Source organism: Pezoporus wallicus, unplaced genomic scaffold (assembly GCF_028554395.1).
Source record: "Pezoporus wallicus isolate ANWC-B61680 ecotype Strahan unplaced genomic scaffold, APGP_CSIRO_Pwel_v1 contig_736, whole genome shotgun sequence".
NCBI lineage: Eukaryota > Metazoa > Chordata > Aves > Psittaciformes > Psittacidae > Pezoporus > Pezoporus wallicus.
The window spans coordinates 1,243,086-1,258,112 of record NW_026639744.1 but is presented as its reverse complement, the minus strand read 5'-3'; the positions used below and the strand labels follow the sequence as shown (position 1 = coordinate 1,258,112).

General features: G+C 46.7%; 1 protein-coding gene across 10 annotated transcripts in view; it reads right to left on the bottom strand.

Annotated features, from left to right (window-relative positions):
• FMNL2 (formin like 2) overlaps positions 1-15,027 on the bottom strand; it is a 145,348-nt gene that overhangs the window by 63,647 nt on the left and 66,674 nt on the right. For all 10 annotated transcript variants that reach the window (XM_057415693.1, XM_057415692.1, XM_057415695.1 and 7 more), the window contains exon 2: positions 3,222-3,305. In XM_057415693.1, the coding sequence (XP_057271676.1) occupies positions 3,222-3,305 (84 nt within the window). The remainder of the gene's footprint in view (positions 1-3,221; positions 3,306-15,027) is intronic.

The window sequence follows — 15,027 nt, the reverse complement described above, 5'->3', positions numbered from 1 at the left end:
CACATGTTGTTGTTATTATTATTACTACCCCCACTAACTTTTTCATTCTTAGGATTCATACATTTTAGGTAAGGACACAGAACATCCGACACGGTATCCCAGCTTGACAGAAATCCCAACAGGCAGGCAGTAACTGCTAGGAGCGCATGAAGCACACGGATGGTGAAGGCTGGTGAAAGGAGGTGGACAAGCAGGGCTGAAGACCAGTGTCTTCTCACACCAGGTCATAAATGCAGTGCAGATTTCTACCACCTGGACCCCACCCCACACAGACCTGGAGAGTAGCTCAGTCCTGGCTCCAGCAATCCAGCCAGCTCACCAGCAGGACAGTATGTAACTTTATAGATGACTTACTACATTATATATGACATGTCTTATTACAGAATGAGATGATAACAGCCGTTTGTCCCTGCACTAAGTAGACCAAGTGGCCCTGCTTCAGGCAAAATTACCCCCAACACAGGCAGTCCCTGGAAGCAAAGCTGAGGGGCAGCAGAGGACCCTCACCCAAGAGGCTGCTAGAGAAACCTACTGCCATCCTGGTAAGCCCTGGAAGCCAGCAGCTGCCTTCACTCAGTTCCACTAGGAAAGGGAGAGAGTTCTACAAATACCTTAGTGATGATATTTTGGATGTAAACCACATGACTTTCATCTTTGGTCTCTTAATTCATTATTCCGCACACACACCTCCAGTGTCTCCAAAGCTGAGGACATGGTGATGCCCCTGCCATAATTTGCCATTAGAGGGCAATGAAGAACTTTATTAAGATGTCCCCAACCTCTTCCCTCAACATCTGTGCCCCCTCTGTATGTCTCATGGCAAGCAACTGGATAGAGGCCTAGACTACACTAAAAGGGTGGCTCACCATGCCAGAAAATGGTATCCTCTTGCCTACCTGGATCCTTCCCAACACTCACCCCCCAGATGACCCTCAGCCTTCTCCAGGATGGGCAACAGGTTTACTGGCTTTGCTCTTCTCCTCATAAGGTAAGCAGGAGACATATGGAGCAAGCTTTCAAGACACCAGCAGCAACATCTAAATGACTTGCAAGGTTTACAGACAAAGGAGTAGAAAATACCCCACAGGATGAGTCCTTCGCAACCAGCCCAGCAACCCTTACAATGATTCACAACATGCACAATCCTACTTACGGCAGATTATTATTCTTATTGCTGTTGTTATTACCATCACCATGAGGCTGGTAGCTCCCCACTTTTGTAAGTCCCACTTCTGCAAAAGTGACAGTTCCTTTTCAGAGTGGAACTCTCTCCCCTAATAGTTTCAAAATATTTCACAGATCAGGGTCTGCTTTACACAGTGTTTAGAAAATATCATTTAAAAGCAACCTCTGGACATGTTTTCCTTTCAGATGTAAGTTGAAAACCAGCCCAGAAGGGTAAGAGTTAATTTTCTCAAGCTGTTACATTAATTAACATCCTCAGTTCTTCATTAAGCAAAACAGGGTAAAATGGTGCAACGGGTGATACCAATAGAAAAATTTGCATCTTCACTAAAAACACTCTGTACAAAATCTATTCCTGGAAGTACTTTTAGCTATGCACCATAATTATGTGGACAGATATAAATATTTCACACCCCATATGCTGTATTATCATAGTTTACAGGCACCTGCTTCACGATGCTCTAATTTACAGCGGCTGGTGAGCACCCATGAGGAATGCCAGAGAGGCTATGGAGCTGTGACAGATCACAGATATACAGCCCTTAACTGCCCAAGAGCCTCCCCTCAGATAGCCAGACCCTGGAAGCATGGCACACGGTCATCTCCCACCCTTTCGGGATGCTCGCAGTGTTGAGCTTCGCACTGCTGGTTACAACAGTCCTGTGCTGCTTCCCTGCCTACCCTCTCCAAGCAACGGCAAGCATACTCATCCCAGCCCGGGGGTGGACTTAGTGTTGTGCAAAGAGCTATTAAGATATGTGATTACTCCAGATTGCAAATTTCCTTCTCTTCATTTCCATTTGCTCATCCCTCCTATCTTGCTCCAGAGTTCAGGAGTGAATCAGCAGCAGCTGCATGCTACAAAGGGTGGGTCAGCTCTGAGGTGGGAGTTTGCACATTGAGGCTGTGATCTAACTGCTTCTGCCTGCACCACTGCCAACTCCAGCACAAAGCTCATGCTTACTTGTACATGCTCTGAGTATGCATGCTCTAAGCAAACATTCATGAAACAAATCACAGTAGATGAAGCAATTTGTTCAGTGTCTCATTAAACTGAAACTTTAAATAGGTCAATGCTTTACACAGAAAACTCATAGAAAAAAAAGCTAGTAACTCTTTATTCAGCTTTACTTTAAGGTAGCTGGATTTTTTCAGAAGCTCCACCACAGGAACAGCTAAATAGGAAATGTCCCAAAAACCCATTATAATGTTCCTGACCTCACAGCATGACTGTACCTTCTGCCAAACTCTCATCCTGGTACCACTGTGTTTACATTTCAAGGAAACATCCTACTTTCATAGTCTTGGATCAATTATTTTCATTAGTGATTACTTTTGAAGTTTATGGGAGAACCTTATTTTGCTACTGGCTCACAAATGCAGCTCCTACCTTTAGTATGCTTCACTTTCTCTAAATAATAACGTTTCTCCTCATTTGCCATGTCAGAGCTAACCTGTTAATTGTTCTATACTGCTGCCAAGTGTGCATGCCACAGCAGAGCTCATACACAGAAGATCCCTCAGCATCTGTGGCTGCTTAATCCCAGGTTGTTGTTCAGCCTCTAAGGCAAAGAGGAGTACATCACCGTTCACCTCTCTCTGAAGGCAACAGCCACTACCACCTGTGGCTCATGGCCTGAAAAGCCAAATACTCACTGGATAGAGACCCTTCATTCATTCATGTTTCACAGGTCAAGACAGACTAAACTCAAAGCCCTCTCTGAGAGGTCAGTCTTTCTGAGTCTGTGCCAGGCAAAATACTCAACATTCATCACTCAAGAGGAAACAGGCACAGGGGTGATGGCATCACGAGAGGGGAAAGAGATACTGCTCTGCTGCAAAATAATGAATTCTTATTGCAAGACTTCTATGAGTTGTTTCCAATAATGGAGCATAAGGCCAAAGAAATGAGTGTTTGAAACTATTGAAATACTTGTCCTCTCTAAGGTCCCTTTTCTAAGCCCAGGGATGCCACTGATGAAACCCAGTTGGTGCTCTCGATGAGATGTGCCAAAAGCCCTCCAGACCTCCCTTACCTGGTCACAGATCAGCTCCCACTTCTTCTCATTGTCATACTGCCGCAGAAGCCGGGCTTTGTCAGGCGGCAAGTTCATCGCATTCTGTGGAGAAAGAGAAAGCAAACGTGAGGGACCGCAGAGGGCTCAGGCTCCAGTGGAGTCAGACATGAGCAAACCAAGGCAACGTGGCTGCGGTTGCTTTAGTTGTTTTATGTGGATTCCTGTTGAGAGGGTTATTCAGAAACATTCCCTCTAAATGTCGTATTTGGCCCCAAAAGCGCCAGTGAATCACAAGGCAGCAACAGACAAAGCTTGGTGCTGGGACACAGGAGGAAGGGAGTGACTGGAGCTCTTGACCAGCCACCTCCATCAGAGGAAAGGACGGGGCTTCCTTCTGTTGCCATGGCACAGGAGCCACCTTCCAGCCCAGATGGGTCCCTGTGGCACAACACATCCCCTCTTCCCTTTGCCAGCCCTGGCCTGAGGTTTTTCATAAGGGAAACATAAACTCCAGCTGCAGGCTGGGGACTGCAGAAGGCCAGTTCTCTCCAAACAAGATCTTGAAATGCAATTTCATTTTATTTCAACAGTGGGATGCTATTCAGGTTTTTAAATGTCACTGCATGCAGTCTTATCTGAATAATACAGATCCCAGTGGTAAGACTGCTGCTGCCCATCCTGACCTTGTGCTACTCGCATAAGCAAAGATAACAATCATAACAATCCTGAGACTGAATGACAACCTGCTGTAACGAGTCAGAAGGCATGGGAGAGGCAGCAATTAAATGATGCCTATCATTTGGTGGCTCCTTTGATGTCAGTTGAGATACCTCTCTATGGGCAGTTGTCTGGGGTAGGGCAGCACAGGCTGGCTACTCACTCCCAAGGCAGTTTTCCTAAGAGCCGTATCTCTAAATGTGCAGCATAACTGTCATGCTTATGCTGCTGGAGAATCCAGGAACGCCTTGAGAGCTTTGCAAACACCAGGTGCGGAGCGCCTCCCTGTCAGCACAGCAAGGTGAAGCGGCTGAATGAAAACCAGCCAAGCACCTTTTCATTTCCAGCACTTGCTGGTCTCCAGCTTGGATTCCCAGACCAGCCAGTTATCCCATGTTAAGCCTCAGGACCACAGTCTCTGGTGGTCCATCTGGACTGCTGCAGGGACAGGAGCGAAGTGTCGGTCAGTTCCTGCAGCACACCAGAGGCAGGCAGGCCAGCGATGTGCCCATCTCCAGTACCAGCAGGCGCTACCCTTCTGCATTTAATTTTTAAAAGGCTGTGGGAGGCATAAAAAGAGGCGAGAACCAAAGACTGTTAAATAAGCCTGTAATGAAGCAGTAATCAATACACTGGCAGTTAGGTACTGAAACACTCTGTTCTAAAAGCGTACATCTTCACAAGCTGTGCAATAGGAAGATTTACAGATTTATTAAAAGCAGGCTGTCCTGGAAGTCTTCAGAAACACTCCCAGACACCAACAAGGGCATCTGTTATGATCAGCCCAGCCTGCTGACACCCCCCCCCCCCCCCCCCCCCCCCCCCCTCGCCTACCCTGAATGGCACACCATAAAATCAAAATTCACTTAAGTCCCCAGACAGGGACTTCAGGAGCCAAGGGCAATCCCTGTCCTGCTGGGACAGTGTGCACAGTGCTGACCACACTGACAGGCACTGCACCAACCAGGTGAGCTTTGGCGGATGAGGTGCTTTGAAGGAAAGCCAAGAGGTTCACTGGTAGCAGCTGGCCATCAATGGCAAAGCTTTCCAACAGTTTCTGGGTGACTGAGCACTATATGTCCCCACTGCAAAGATAAGGATTTCCCTGCTCTTATTGCAGGGGTAGCATATGATGCAGGACTACCTTGCCCTGCAGCTCCCGCAGGGCTTACACATCCCAGCTGCCCTGCTAACTCACAGGCCAGCCTGTCAGTCTGCTCCCAACCCAGCTCAGCCCTGGTGGGGGGCAGACCCATGGGCCAGGGCTGCTCCCTCCCAGTTTCAGATTTCCTTCTCCCTGAGCTTAATTGTGCAGCCTGAGCTGAAAACAGGGGGGCTTGGGCATGACGCAGGAGCAGATGTGGCACTCCTGCTGGCAGGCAGAGGAGTGGAGGCTGCTGCAGCCATCTGTGTTCCCCCTGCATGAGGCTGCATGTAGTGTTCCCCCTCATCCGAGGGCAATCCCAGGCTCCCTGGCATGATGTAACCACCGTTATTTCCTCCACTGCTGCACCCCACCAGCACACTCCCTAAAAGCACGGGAGCACAGGCAGGAACAGTGACACATGCACCAAACACTGTCCTTCCAAACCTTCAGTGGGACAGCAAATGCCTCTTCTTTGCCGGGAATACTGCAGACCCTTGAGGGCCTCCCTCTGGTGCACTTGTACCTCCTGGTCCACACAGAACCATCGAGGCAGGCAAGGACAGCATGGGTCTCCAATCCACCTGTCTGCATGTCACAGTTGTATTTGCTATTGTCCCACAAGACCTTATCTCCATCCATCCTGGCTGATTAGTGTCACCCACTCCTGGGGATCCCCTCCACCAGCCTGCTGCTGTGATGACTGCTCTTCCTAAAGCTTGTTTTCCATCAGATAACAAATACTCTTCCTTTTGCTCATCTGTGCTGTCATGTTGACAGTATTTATAGGCTGTGATCATATCTGCACTTGATTCTCCTCTCAGTCTCTCACCATGTAACTTATCAGTTCTACTTATCAATTTAATGCACTACCTGGTATTTTTCCTGGGGCTTCTTCAAGCACCATTCCTTACCTCTGAGGACGCAACATATTTCATTGCTATGCTAAATCTCAGCTGTAGGAAAAGCGTCACTGTTTACCTGCAATACACCCCTTGTCAAACTCTGATCTTCTTATAGCTCATCAGCTTACCCAATCAGGCTGGCACTCAGACCAGAAACCTGCCTGGAAACCTTTGCAGGATTCAGTCATGGCAGAAGTTCAGTGCAGATGAAAGCCTGAAACAGGGAAAACAAGACCCAGGCAGCAGGCTCCAGTGATCTCATTTCAAACTGAATTATATCAGATCTCATTCTGAAATGTGAACTCCTTTGCTCCGCATCATTGTGCTGCACACAACCATTCAATGTATTTCAACAAATACTGCAGTTCACTTCAGATACCCCCTACCTTGGTCTGACAAGCAAAATTATTTATGAATACATTGTGTGCAACCAGGTTCAATCCCCTGTGTGTAAGCACTGGATGATTTACACCTACTCACCTCTCAATAAGAGATTTAAAGCAGTTTTAAAACCTGTGTGTGTGCAAGTCCATTACCGTCCTCTAGACAGGACCCTCCACTGTGGCAAACAACGGCAAGTCACCCTGAAGTCCTTCTAGCTTCTTCCTTCATGTCTTCTGTAGGAAACTGGGAAGGAAACTACTACTTCTGCTGTCTGCATCCCCTCTGGCCTCATCACTCATGTGGTAAGGAGGGAATGCACTTGGACTAGGAGGGAATGCACTTGGACCAGGGCTTTTCATGCTGGCAGAGTCAGTTTGACATTAACTTTTATGTCTTATACATAAATCAGTTTGAATGGCCTTCTTAGCAACTGCCATCAGATTGCAATCACTTACTGGAAACCGTTGCAAGACATTCTCACTCACAATTTGAGGCTATAACCTGAGGCTCCCTGCTTGTTGCGCAGGCTTATTTCTGCACCACACATGCCCTTTTCCCCATCCAAGACACCTGGTGAATTGGATCTGTTGCTCCCCTGGAGCTCCCCATCCTTTAGCCTGTCTCTCCTGCAGCCTCCAGGCTGATGCCCCAGCACACATGACCCCACTCAACATCCACCTTCATCGAGGCCATCAGCCTTGATGAATGAACCAAATAAACCTCGTTTTGTTGTATAAAATAATGCAGGTGTAGATCGTACCTTCTCTAAATGCTGGACTAATGGTGGTCTTCATGTCTTCCTGTTAACAACTGCTCCCTGCTGGAAAACTACTTTCTAAACCATGGCATTTTTACTTAATTGGGAAACAATATATTTTCCTTATGTCTATGCACGGCACTGTACCAATTGGCTTTCTGAAATCAAAGTATACTACATCTAATTGCATAACCTTTAGCTGTTGCATCAGTAACTATGGCAAAGAAGGCTACTGAATTTGCTGGCTTAACCTCACCGATTGCAATAGTTTTGACTCTAGTCATAACTAACCAGATGCATTAGCAGTCTGGATTTCTTGTTCTCTGTGGATCAGTGAAATGACTCACAAACATCTCCTGGCCACTTCCAGCTCTTATGACTATGGGCTTCACACATACCAGCATTTTTTAGTTAACTACAGGTCTATGACCTGCGAGCTCTCTTTCCTTCGTCACCCTAATTAAGAGTTCATGCTTTGAAGGCTTTCGATAGCATAACTATTCCACTCCTGATACAACCTAAACCCTTCCTGTTGCCAGAAGGAGTGGCACTCTACTCCCTTCCCTGTGTCCCCAGCCAGACTGTCCCTTACCTCCCCCCCCCCCATCACCACCAGCACTGATGCATGGAGGCCGTTTGCCAGAAGCGCAGACTTTGACCAGCTCAGGAAGAACTGTACTTTAATACTAGCTACCCATCTTCCATTAGGATCCCATCGCGGGCCATAGAAGATCATTTCTTTTAGTGGCAACAGCAGTTAAAGCAGCCCCACTGCCTTGTACTCCACTGCTCTGCATCCCCATCCCCAGATGGGCCTGCACACACACCTGCATGTGTTATACTAAACATGACCTAGATTAAAAATAACCATTTGTGGTCAAGCTCTTCTTAATTCAAGTCAGTGCCATAAGTCCAACAAATTTCGCTGTGATACAAACTGAGAGGCTGCCAGGGCCGTGCCACAGCTCTGTGCTGGACCCCATAGCAGCTGTGGTACCACCTTCCTGTGTTTGGGTTTTTGCCCCTTACACCCTGTCATTGCCCCAGGTCACACAGCCCAGCGCAAAACACTGGCACCCACCAGCCCTGCCTGAGCATCTGTGCCAAGGTGAGCTCTGCAGCTTCGCTCCACTCCTTGCTCCCACAGAGTCACAGCCTTAGGAAATGACTCCCACCTTCCTCGCCATACTGCAAGTTTCCATTACATCACACCACTGCTAGTACAGAGGAGGGGGAAACAAAAAACCTCTCTGGCACATCATTCTGCCTTGCTGTCTGTGAGGCAATAGGAAATTGGTGCGTACCACTACTTTACAGCCTCTGAGTAAGGTTTCCAACTCCTCAGAAACACCTACAAACACAAATCTGGAGCACTGCACCCAAGAATAATTGCAATGAGATCCTACACAGCATTATGCTGTCTGCAAGGGCTGGTTTCCAATCATATTTTGGCTCCAAAACCACATAACTTCTCTTTTTCCCCACAAATTCCAAGTTATTCATGTCTACTTCTACATGCCAAATAATATAGGTAAGGTTTCCATTCCGTTTGCTCTGGGTTGGCATTATAAAGCTAGAACTTAAATTAATCACAGTAGCAGATGGAAAACTGGGTGAAATACTAGCAGACCTACAAAATATTAAATTGCTTAAGAGTTAAAAATAAAACCAGCATCACATCAAGGAAATATATGTATTTTTAACCTATGAAACAAAGCCCAGCTCTGTCCAAACTGGCAGTCCCAACAGCGTCTCTGAAGCACGGGGCCAGATGGCTTGGTAACTGTGCTGTGCAACAGCACACATCCATACTAAGCCTCATCCCAAGGAAGTGATTCCACCCATCCCAGTGTGACAATGAGACCTGTGGCCCAGCACAGGGCAGGAAAACACTGTTTCCCATACAGCAGCATTATCTTCTGGCTGTGAACAGATGGAGGAAAGCAGAACGCTACTGCAAGTATCTCAGCTTTACACTTCACATGCCACCCCCCAGAAAGAGAAGAGCGACTGTAATTACAGCTTCATCACTGAGAGCCAAAATACTCCATAACTCAAAGTAAAAGCTGTGGGTTGCCTTTTGCTGCCCTGTTTAAAATTGAACAAATTTTGTGCCGTCTACTATGACGGGCTGGCTTGCTGATTGTAACCTTCTTACCTCTTTCTCCAGAAGTCTCCACAGCAAAACGGTTTCAACTTAGGTTTTGAGTCAACAGAGCATCTGAATTTGCTACAGAAACTTTTTGACACTAAAATCTATTTTTCTAAGATGATTTCCAAGACGTGGGTACCAATGCCACGGCACTTGGCTTCGCTCTTTGCTTTGAACCTGGCCCTTGGGATGTGCACACCATCCCCTTCAACAGAAAAGGAAGGTACCAGCTTGGCCCATGAAGCCACTAAGTGGCCATACATGGTGGCTCCAGGCCTCAGGGGCAACGCACTTGCACAGCACCATTCATTAGCAGCATTATCCAGAAAAAATTCTAAAGAAGTAGCCCATGTGCTGCAGAGGGATAAAGCACCCAACCTCTGAGTTTATCCATATCACAGAAACATCAAAATGTTCAGCATCATCTGTGGTTTAGGTAAGCAAAGGGCCAGCATATAACTACAGGTTTGAACTGCAGACCAGGTCATGCTGGCATCAGCACTACATGCTAGATGCTGGTGGTGGGATGACTGAGCTGTATTCTTTCTAAGTTATTCATCATTTTAATGTCAATTAAAGGCTCAATGTTTTGGAAAACAAGTGTAGCAGCAACTTGACTGACTCAAAAGCTTAAGGATTGTTAATTAATAACATTAGGCTGATGCTCACTCTTATTAATCTTATCATCTTCAAGTCTAAATCACTTCTATTTATGAATCATGACATTAATGTACTAGCAACAAACACAACAGAGTTGTCCTGATCCATTTGTTCCCATGCTTGGCCCTGCATGTGTTAATAAGACAACTGGAGGACAGGTATCCCTAAATTAAGAGATGTTTCCACCAGCCGACTCCTATCTGCCAGATGGTGATGGAAAAAGCAACCCTGCATCACTCCAGGCACTGGTACAGCAGCAAACCTCAGCCTGGCAAGGCAAGGCAAGACAAGTCAGCCAATGCTGAGAACTTCAGAGCTGGAGGAAGGCAATATTTAAGGCCGTTTCTGCAAAGAGTTAAGCCTCCCACTTCCATAATGGCACAGTTAACTTTGAATGAAATGAAGGTATCCCTTATTTGCAACTATAGCACCTCCAGTATGGCAGGGAATGTAGGTTAACATCCACTCCTCTGTGAGACCTGGCAGAGCAGTTTATATTCCTGAAACCCAATTCCCAGCTCGCTTTCCCCTCCTGCCCTTTCTCTGACTGCATTAATTCCTGCCTTCCACTACTACCAGAGAGACAGAGAAACAAACCTGGGTACTTTTTTGGCTTCACAACAGCACTGCTGAAAAAGGTCATGGCTTTGATACTTTAAAAATATTCCTGGTCCTTGTAAATTAGATTCAGATTCATGTACAAACATTCAAAGCTTTTCTCATTACACCGGCAATTGCAGACTTCATAGACCCCCTGTCCTCATCTCAGAATAATCAGAGTTTACTCTTCAGCTCATTAGTTACATTTCTCAATTCCCTGCAGAGTTTCCTAACAGCCATGCCTATTGCATTTTGCCTCCAGCTCTCCTGGTTTTATCTCCACTGTCTCCATCATGATAAGCTGCAATCTTCGTTTTTTCTGCATTACCATCAGGGCTGTTTTAAGGCACAACCTAAGCTATTTTAAACTTTTATTAATATCTAGTGAGTTCTAACAAAGTAGATCCAAATTTGGTCCATAAGTCAAATCCATACCTCCCACCTTTGTAAAACTGAGACAGAGCAGCCCTCTTCCCTAGATACAGCAAGCCTGAGAACAGAACACAAGCTCCTGAGTGGATCCAGATTTACTTCTGGCCCCATCTTCCCAGAAACCAGGATCCAAAAATAATAAAGATAATTGAAAGCAACATAACATGCAGTTTGGATCTGTTCATGTATATTCTTAAAGACAATGACATTGTCACCCTTCGTTGTCAGATATGTACGGTTCCTGAGTTTGCAAATGTTTTATCACATTTTCTAAATTCAGTCGATGTGGAAAGAAACCAGTTCATAATATTACAAAGAGAAAACATCTTTATCGAACAGAGGATGCACAGGCAGCAGCACCAAGCCAGGGTTTTGTACTCCTGCTTTAAGGCTTGAGTGATGAAGGATGGGTCGAATCTACTCAGGTCTTGTCCTCTGCTGGCATAGCCAACTCGAGGGGAGATAGTGGCTGCTTGGTATTTACCTGGGGCCATCAAGCCATCACAAGACCTCCTTACTCACCCCCCTCACTTAAGTTACTTCTGACATGAGGTCTACTAGAGCTCTACAACATCTAAAGCCTTGGTACAGCACTCTTCATCTGAAAGGACTTCCCAGGTGAAACATACACTGACCAGATCACCCAGTGCCGCAGGTCGCTTAGCCCTGGGTAAAACTCTGTAAGAACTACACTCAGCCCCAAACTCACCTCACTTCCTATTGCAGGGGGTCAGCTCACAGCACTGCCGCACCGCACTGCCCAGGAGGAGACCCCTTGTCCCATTCCTCACCCTGCCCCTCACTCTGACCCTTTCTGAAAGGGAAAGAAAGAAAGAAGCCTATTGCTAACTTCAGTAGCTGCCTACTAAAACAAACCTCACTATTTTTGTTCAGTATTAAAATTAATTCCAGGACCTGGCCCATAAAACAGCCCTTAATATTCTACAATACTAAAATTTAGCTTTTTACAATTTTCTGTGCTACTTAACTTCTCAGTCCTGCTACGGTGTGTTTATTTAGGAAAGCCAGAGGCAAGTTAAGCAATGTCAAAGCTCGCTGACTTTATGAGGAATCCAAGCTAGGCCAAAATTAAATGTATTTATTGTTCTAATCTTTTTTTTTTTTTTTTGTTAAGCTGGTGTTTGGTATAAAAATATCAATGCTCTTGCTGCACGAGTCCTTTCTCCTCCTAAACACACCCCAGCTCTACAGGGAGAGCACTGGAAGAGCAGCATCAGACTTGCCAGCACAAGGTGACTTGCTGCAGACTGCAGCATCTCCTCTCAGAGGACACAGCATGTGGGGAGTCATCACAGCTCAGGGCTGCAGGGGCAAAGACACTTGCATGAATCTTATCCTCAGAAACACGGCTGGAACAAAACAAGGCAAATTCTTGAACTCTGCATCTGTGATTCCCCCCATACATCTCAGTGGGCCTGACGAGGTCATCCAGCAACGTCTGCTTTACATGTTGAAGCAGAAAGCTGGGATCCAGAAAACTGCTGTGAGTACCTGCAGCTCCCCAGCAGGCAAGGAGGGACTAAAACATGCAGAAATCCAGCGGCAGGGAAGGATAAACACTTCTTGGGAGGCCAATCACCTCTTGGATTTTTACAGACAAACAGCCCCACTAGCAGCAGGTCCGCTGGCAGTACACCAGCCCTGAATCCTGATGGAGCACAGCCCAGAGACGTTTCCAGTGAGAAAGCCAAGGGGTCCCTGCCCCACGCAGTGGCAGTGGACAATGTCCACGTGCAAGGCCGATGTTCAGATGCCAAGACGATTGTTTTGATGCCTGTGTTTTACCATCACTGTGGTGCTCCATGACTTCCCAAGCCCCTCCACGTCTGGCCACACTCATCAGCTCTCCACTGAGCTTCCATGCTCTGCTTTTCACTTTGCTTCTCTACTTCGTTTTATCAGCACTGACATTTGCATATTTATAATAAATTAGCATTCAACTTCAAAGCTCTTCACAGAGGTTAATCCACACACTATAAATACTAGCATAGGCGCTGTACAGATGAAAGCACTGACAAGGAGACGTTCAACACTGCTGCAGATGAAGTGGCAGGTGCAAGCAGACATCTCAGCATTTCCTGCTGCTGCTGTGGACTTGTTCCCATGCAGACACAGCCACAGCTCGTGGTCTGGGTCAGAACCCCTTTGCCTCAGCAACTGGGTCCTCGCTGAGCAGTCACCGTGCCTCTGATGCTGCCGCTGAAACTTCATCTGAGAAACCTGTTGAAGGTTTAGGTGGCCAAGGTCAACTGCTGGTACCAGAGAGCTGCTTGCTCCTGTCAGAAACTCAGCCTTGGCCTAATGCATTTCACATTTTGGAAAAGCAGAAACCTCATTAATTCATCACTGAAAAATAGTTTCATGCTACAAAAGCTTCAAAGCCCAACTCACCACTGACTCACCCCGCCTGGAAGATTGCTCCAAACAAGCCCTGCAGCTTTATTAAATCATTCAAAGGCACTCACTACTGATAAGGCAAACCACAAAATCCAAAATTAAAGCTGTTTTAGTGAAAAGTCTGAGAAAGTGTCTTACAAAAAAACAAAATAAATACATCAAAGACTGTGCTTGGACTTACACAGACTGTGGTCAGTCTGCATGACCTCAGGAACTTGGGATGAGAAGTGTCCTTGCCACACTCAGCCTGGCTGCAGGAGGCTGCAGGACAGGGAAATGGTGAAAGACATACAGACAGGGGCTTTCAGCAATTTTTACATCTTTTCCAACCCTGCGCTGGCACAGAGGGGTAAAGTCATAGAACCATAGAATCATAGAACAGTTAGGGTTGGAAAGGACCTCAAGATCATCTAGTTCCAACCCCCCTGCCATGGGCAGGGACACCTCACACTAAACCACGTCATCCAAGGCTCTGTCCAACCTAACCTTGAACATCACCAGGGATGGAGCATTCACAACTTCCCTGGGCAACCCATTCCAGTGCCTCACCACCCTTACAGTAAAGAACTTCCTCCTTATATCCAGTCTAAACTTCTCCTGTTTACGTTTTAACTCGTTACCCGTTGTCCTATCACTACAGTCCCTAATGAAGAGTCCTTCCCCAGCATCCCTATAGGCCCCCTTCAGATAATGGAAGGCTGCTATGAGGTCTCCACACAGCCTTCTCTTCTCCAGGCTGAACAGCCCCAACTTTCTCAGCCTATCTTCATACAGGAGGTGCTCCAGTCCCCTGATCATCCTCATGGCCCTCCTCTGGACTTGTTCCAACAGTTCCATGTCTTTTTTATGTTGAAGACACCAGAACTGGACACAATACTCCAGGTGAGGTCTCACAAGAGCAGAGCAGAGGGGCAGGATCACCTCCTTCGACCTGCTGGTCACGCTCCTTTTGATGCAGCCCAGGATACGGTTGGCTTTCTGGGCTGTGAGTGCACACTGAAGCCGGCTCATGTTCATTTTTTCATCGACCAACACCCCCAAGTCCTTCTCCACAGGGCTGCTCTGAATCTCTTCTCTACAGTTTAAGCATCCCAACAATTATCCCAAATTTGCTGATGGTTTTTGGTTGTTCTCCTAAACTACAGATCTCATTGGAAAAAAAATGCTTTACTGTACATCAGAGGATCCCATCCCCTTGTGATGCTGCTCACTACACACCCTATGGAAATAACAGCAAATGTTACAGAGCTACCTGTGTAACCAGACTGCTGTTCATCAATCACTCCGTTGAAAAGAAAAATGAAAACTAAAGGCAGCAGCACGTATCAGCAGCTGCCAAAAACCATCTGCCATCTGTGCATGCAAGACAACTGCAGAATCTTGGCATTAAAGCAGCTGCAAAGAACAGTCAGTTCAAAGGCCATGTTCTTTCCAAAGGGGTAAATCTCACCTGCGAAATGAAGCGGTACTGTGTAACAGGCCCTTGATTTCAAGAGGAGCAGTCACCCTCGAGTACCCTGCAGTGAGCACGCTCCTCAGCCTGTGACAGAGGAGGGAACAGAGGCATTTTGCCTCAGTGCTTCTCCACTTCTCCACTGCACCTTCTGTCACCCCAGGAAGAGCTCAGGTAGTGAGAGGATGCCCTGGGGTGGGAG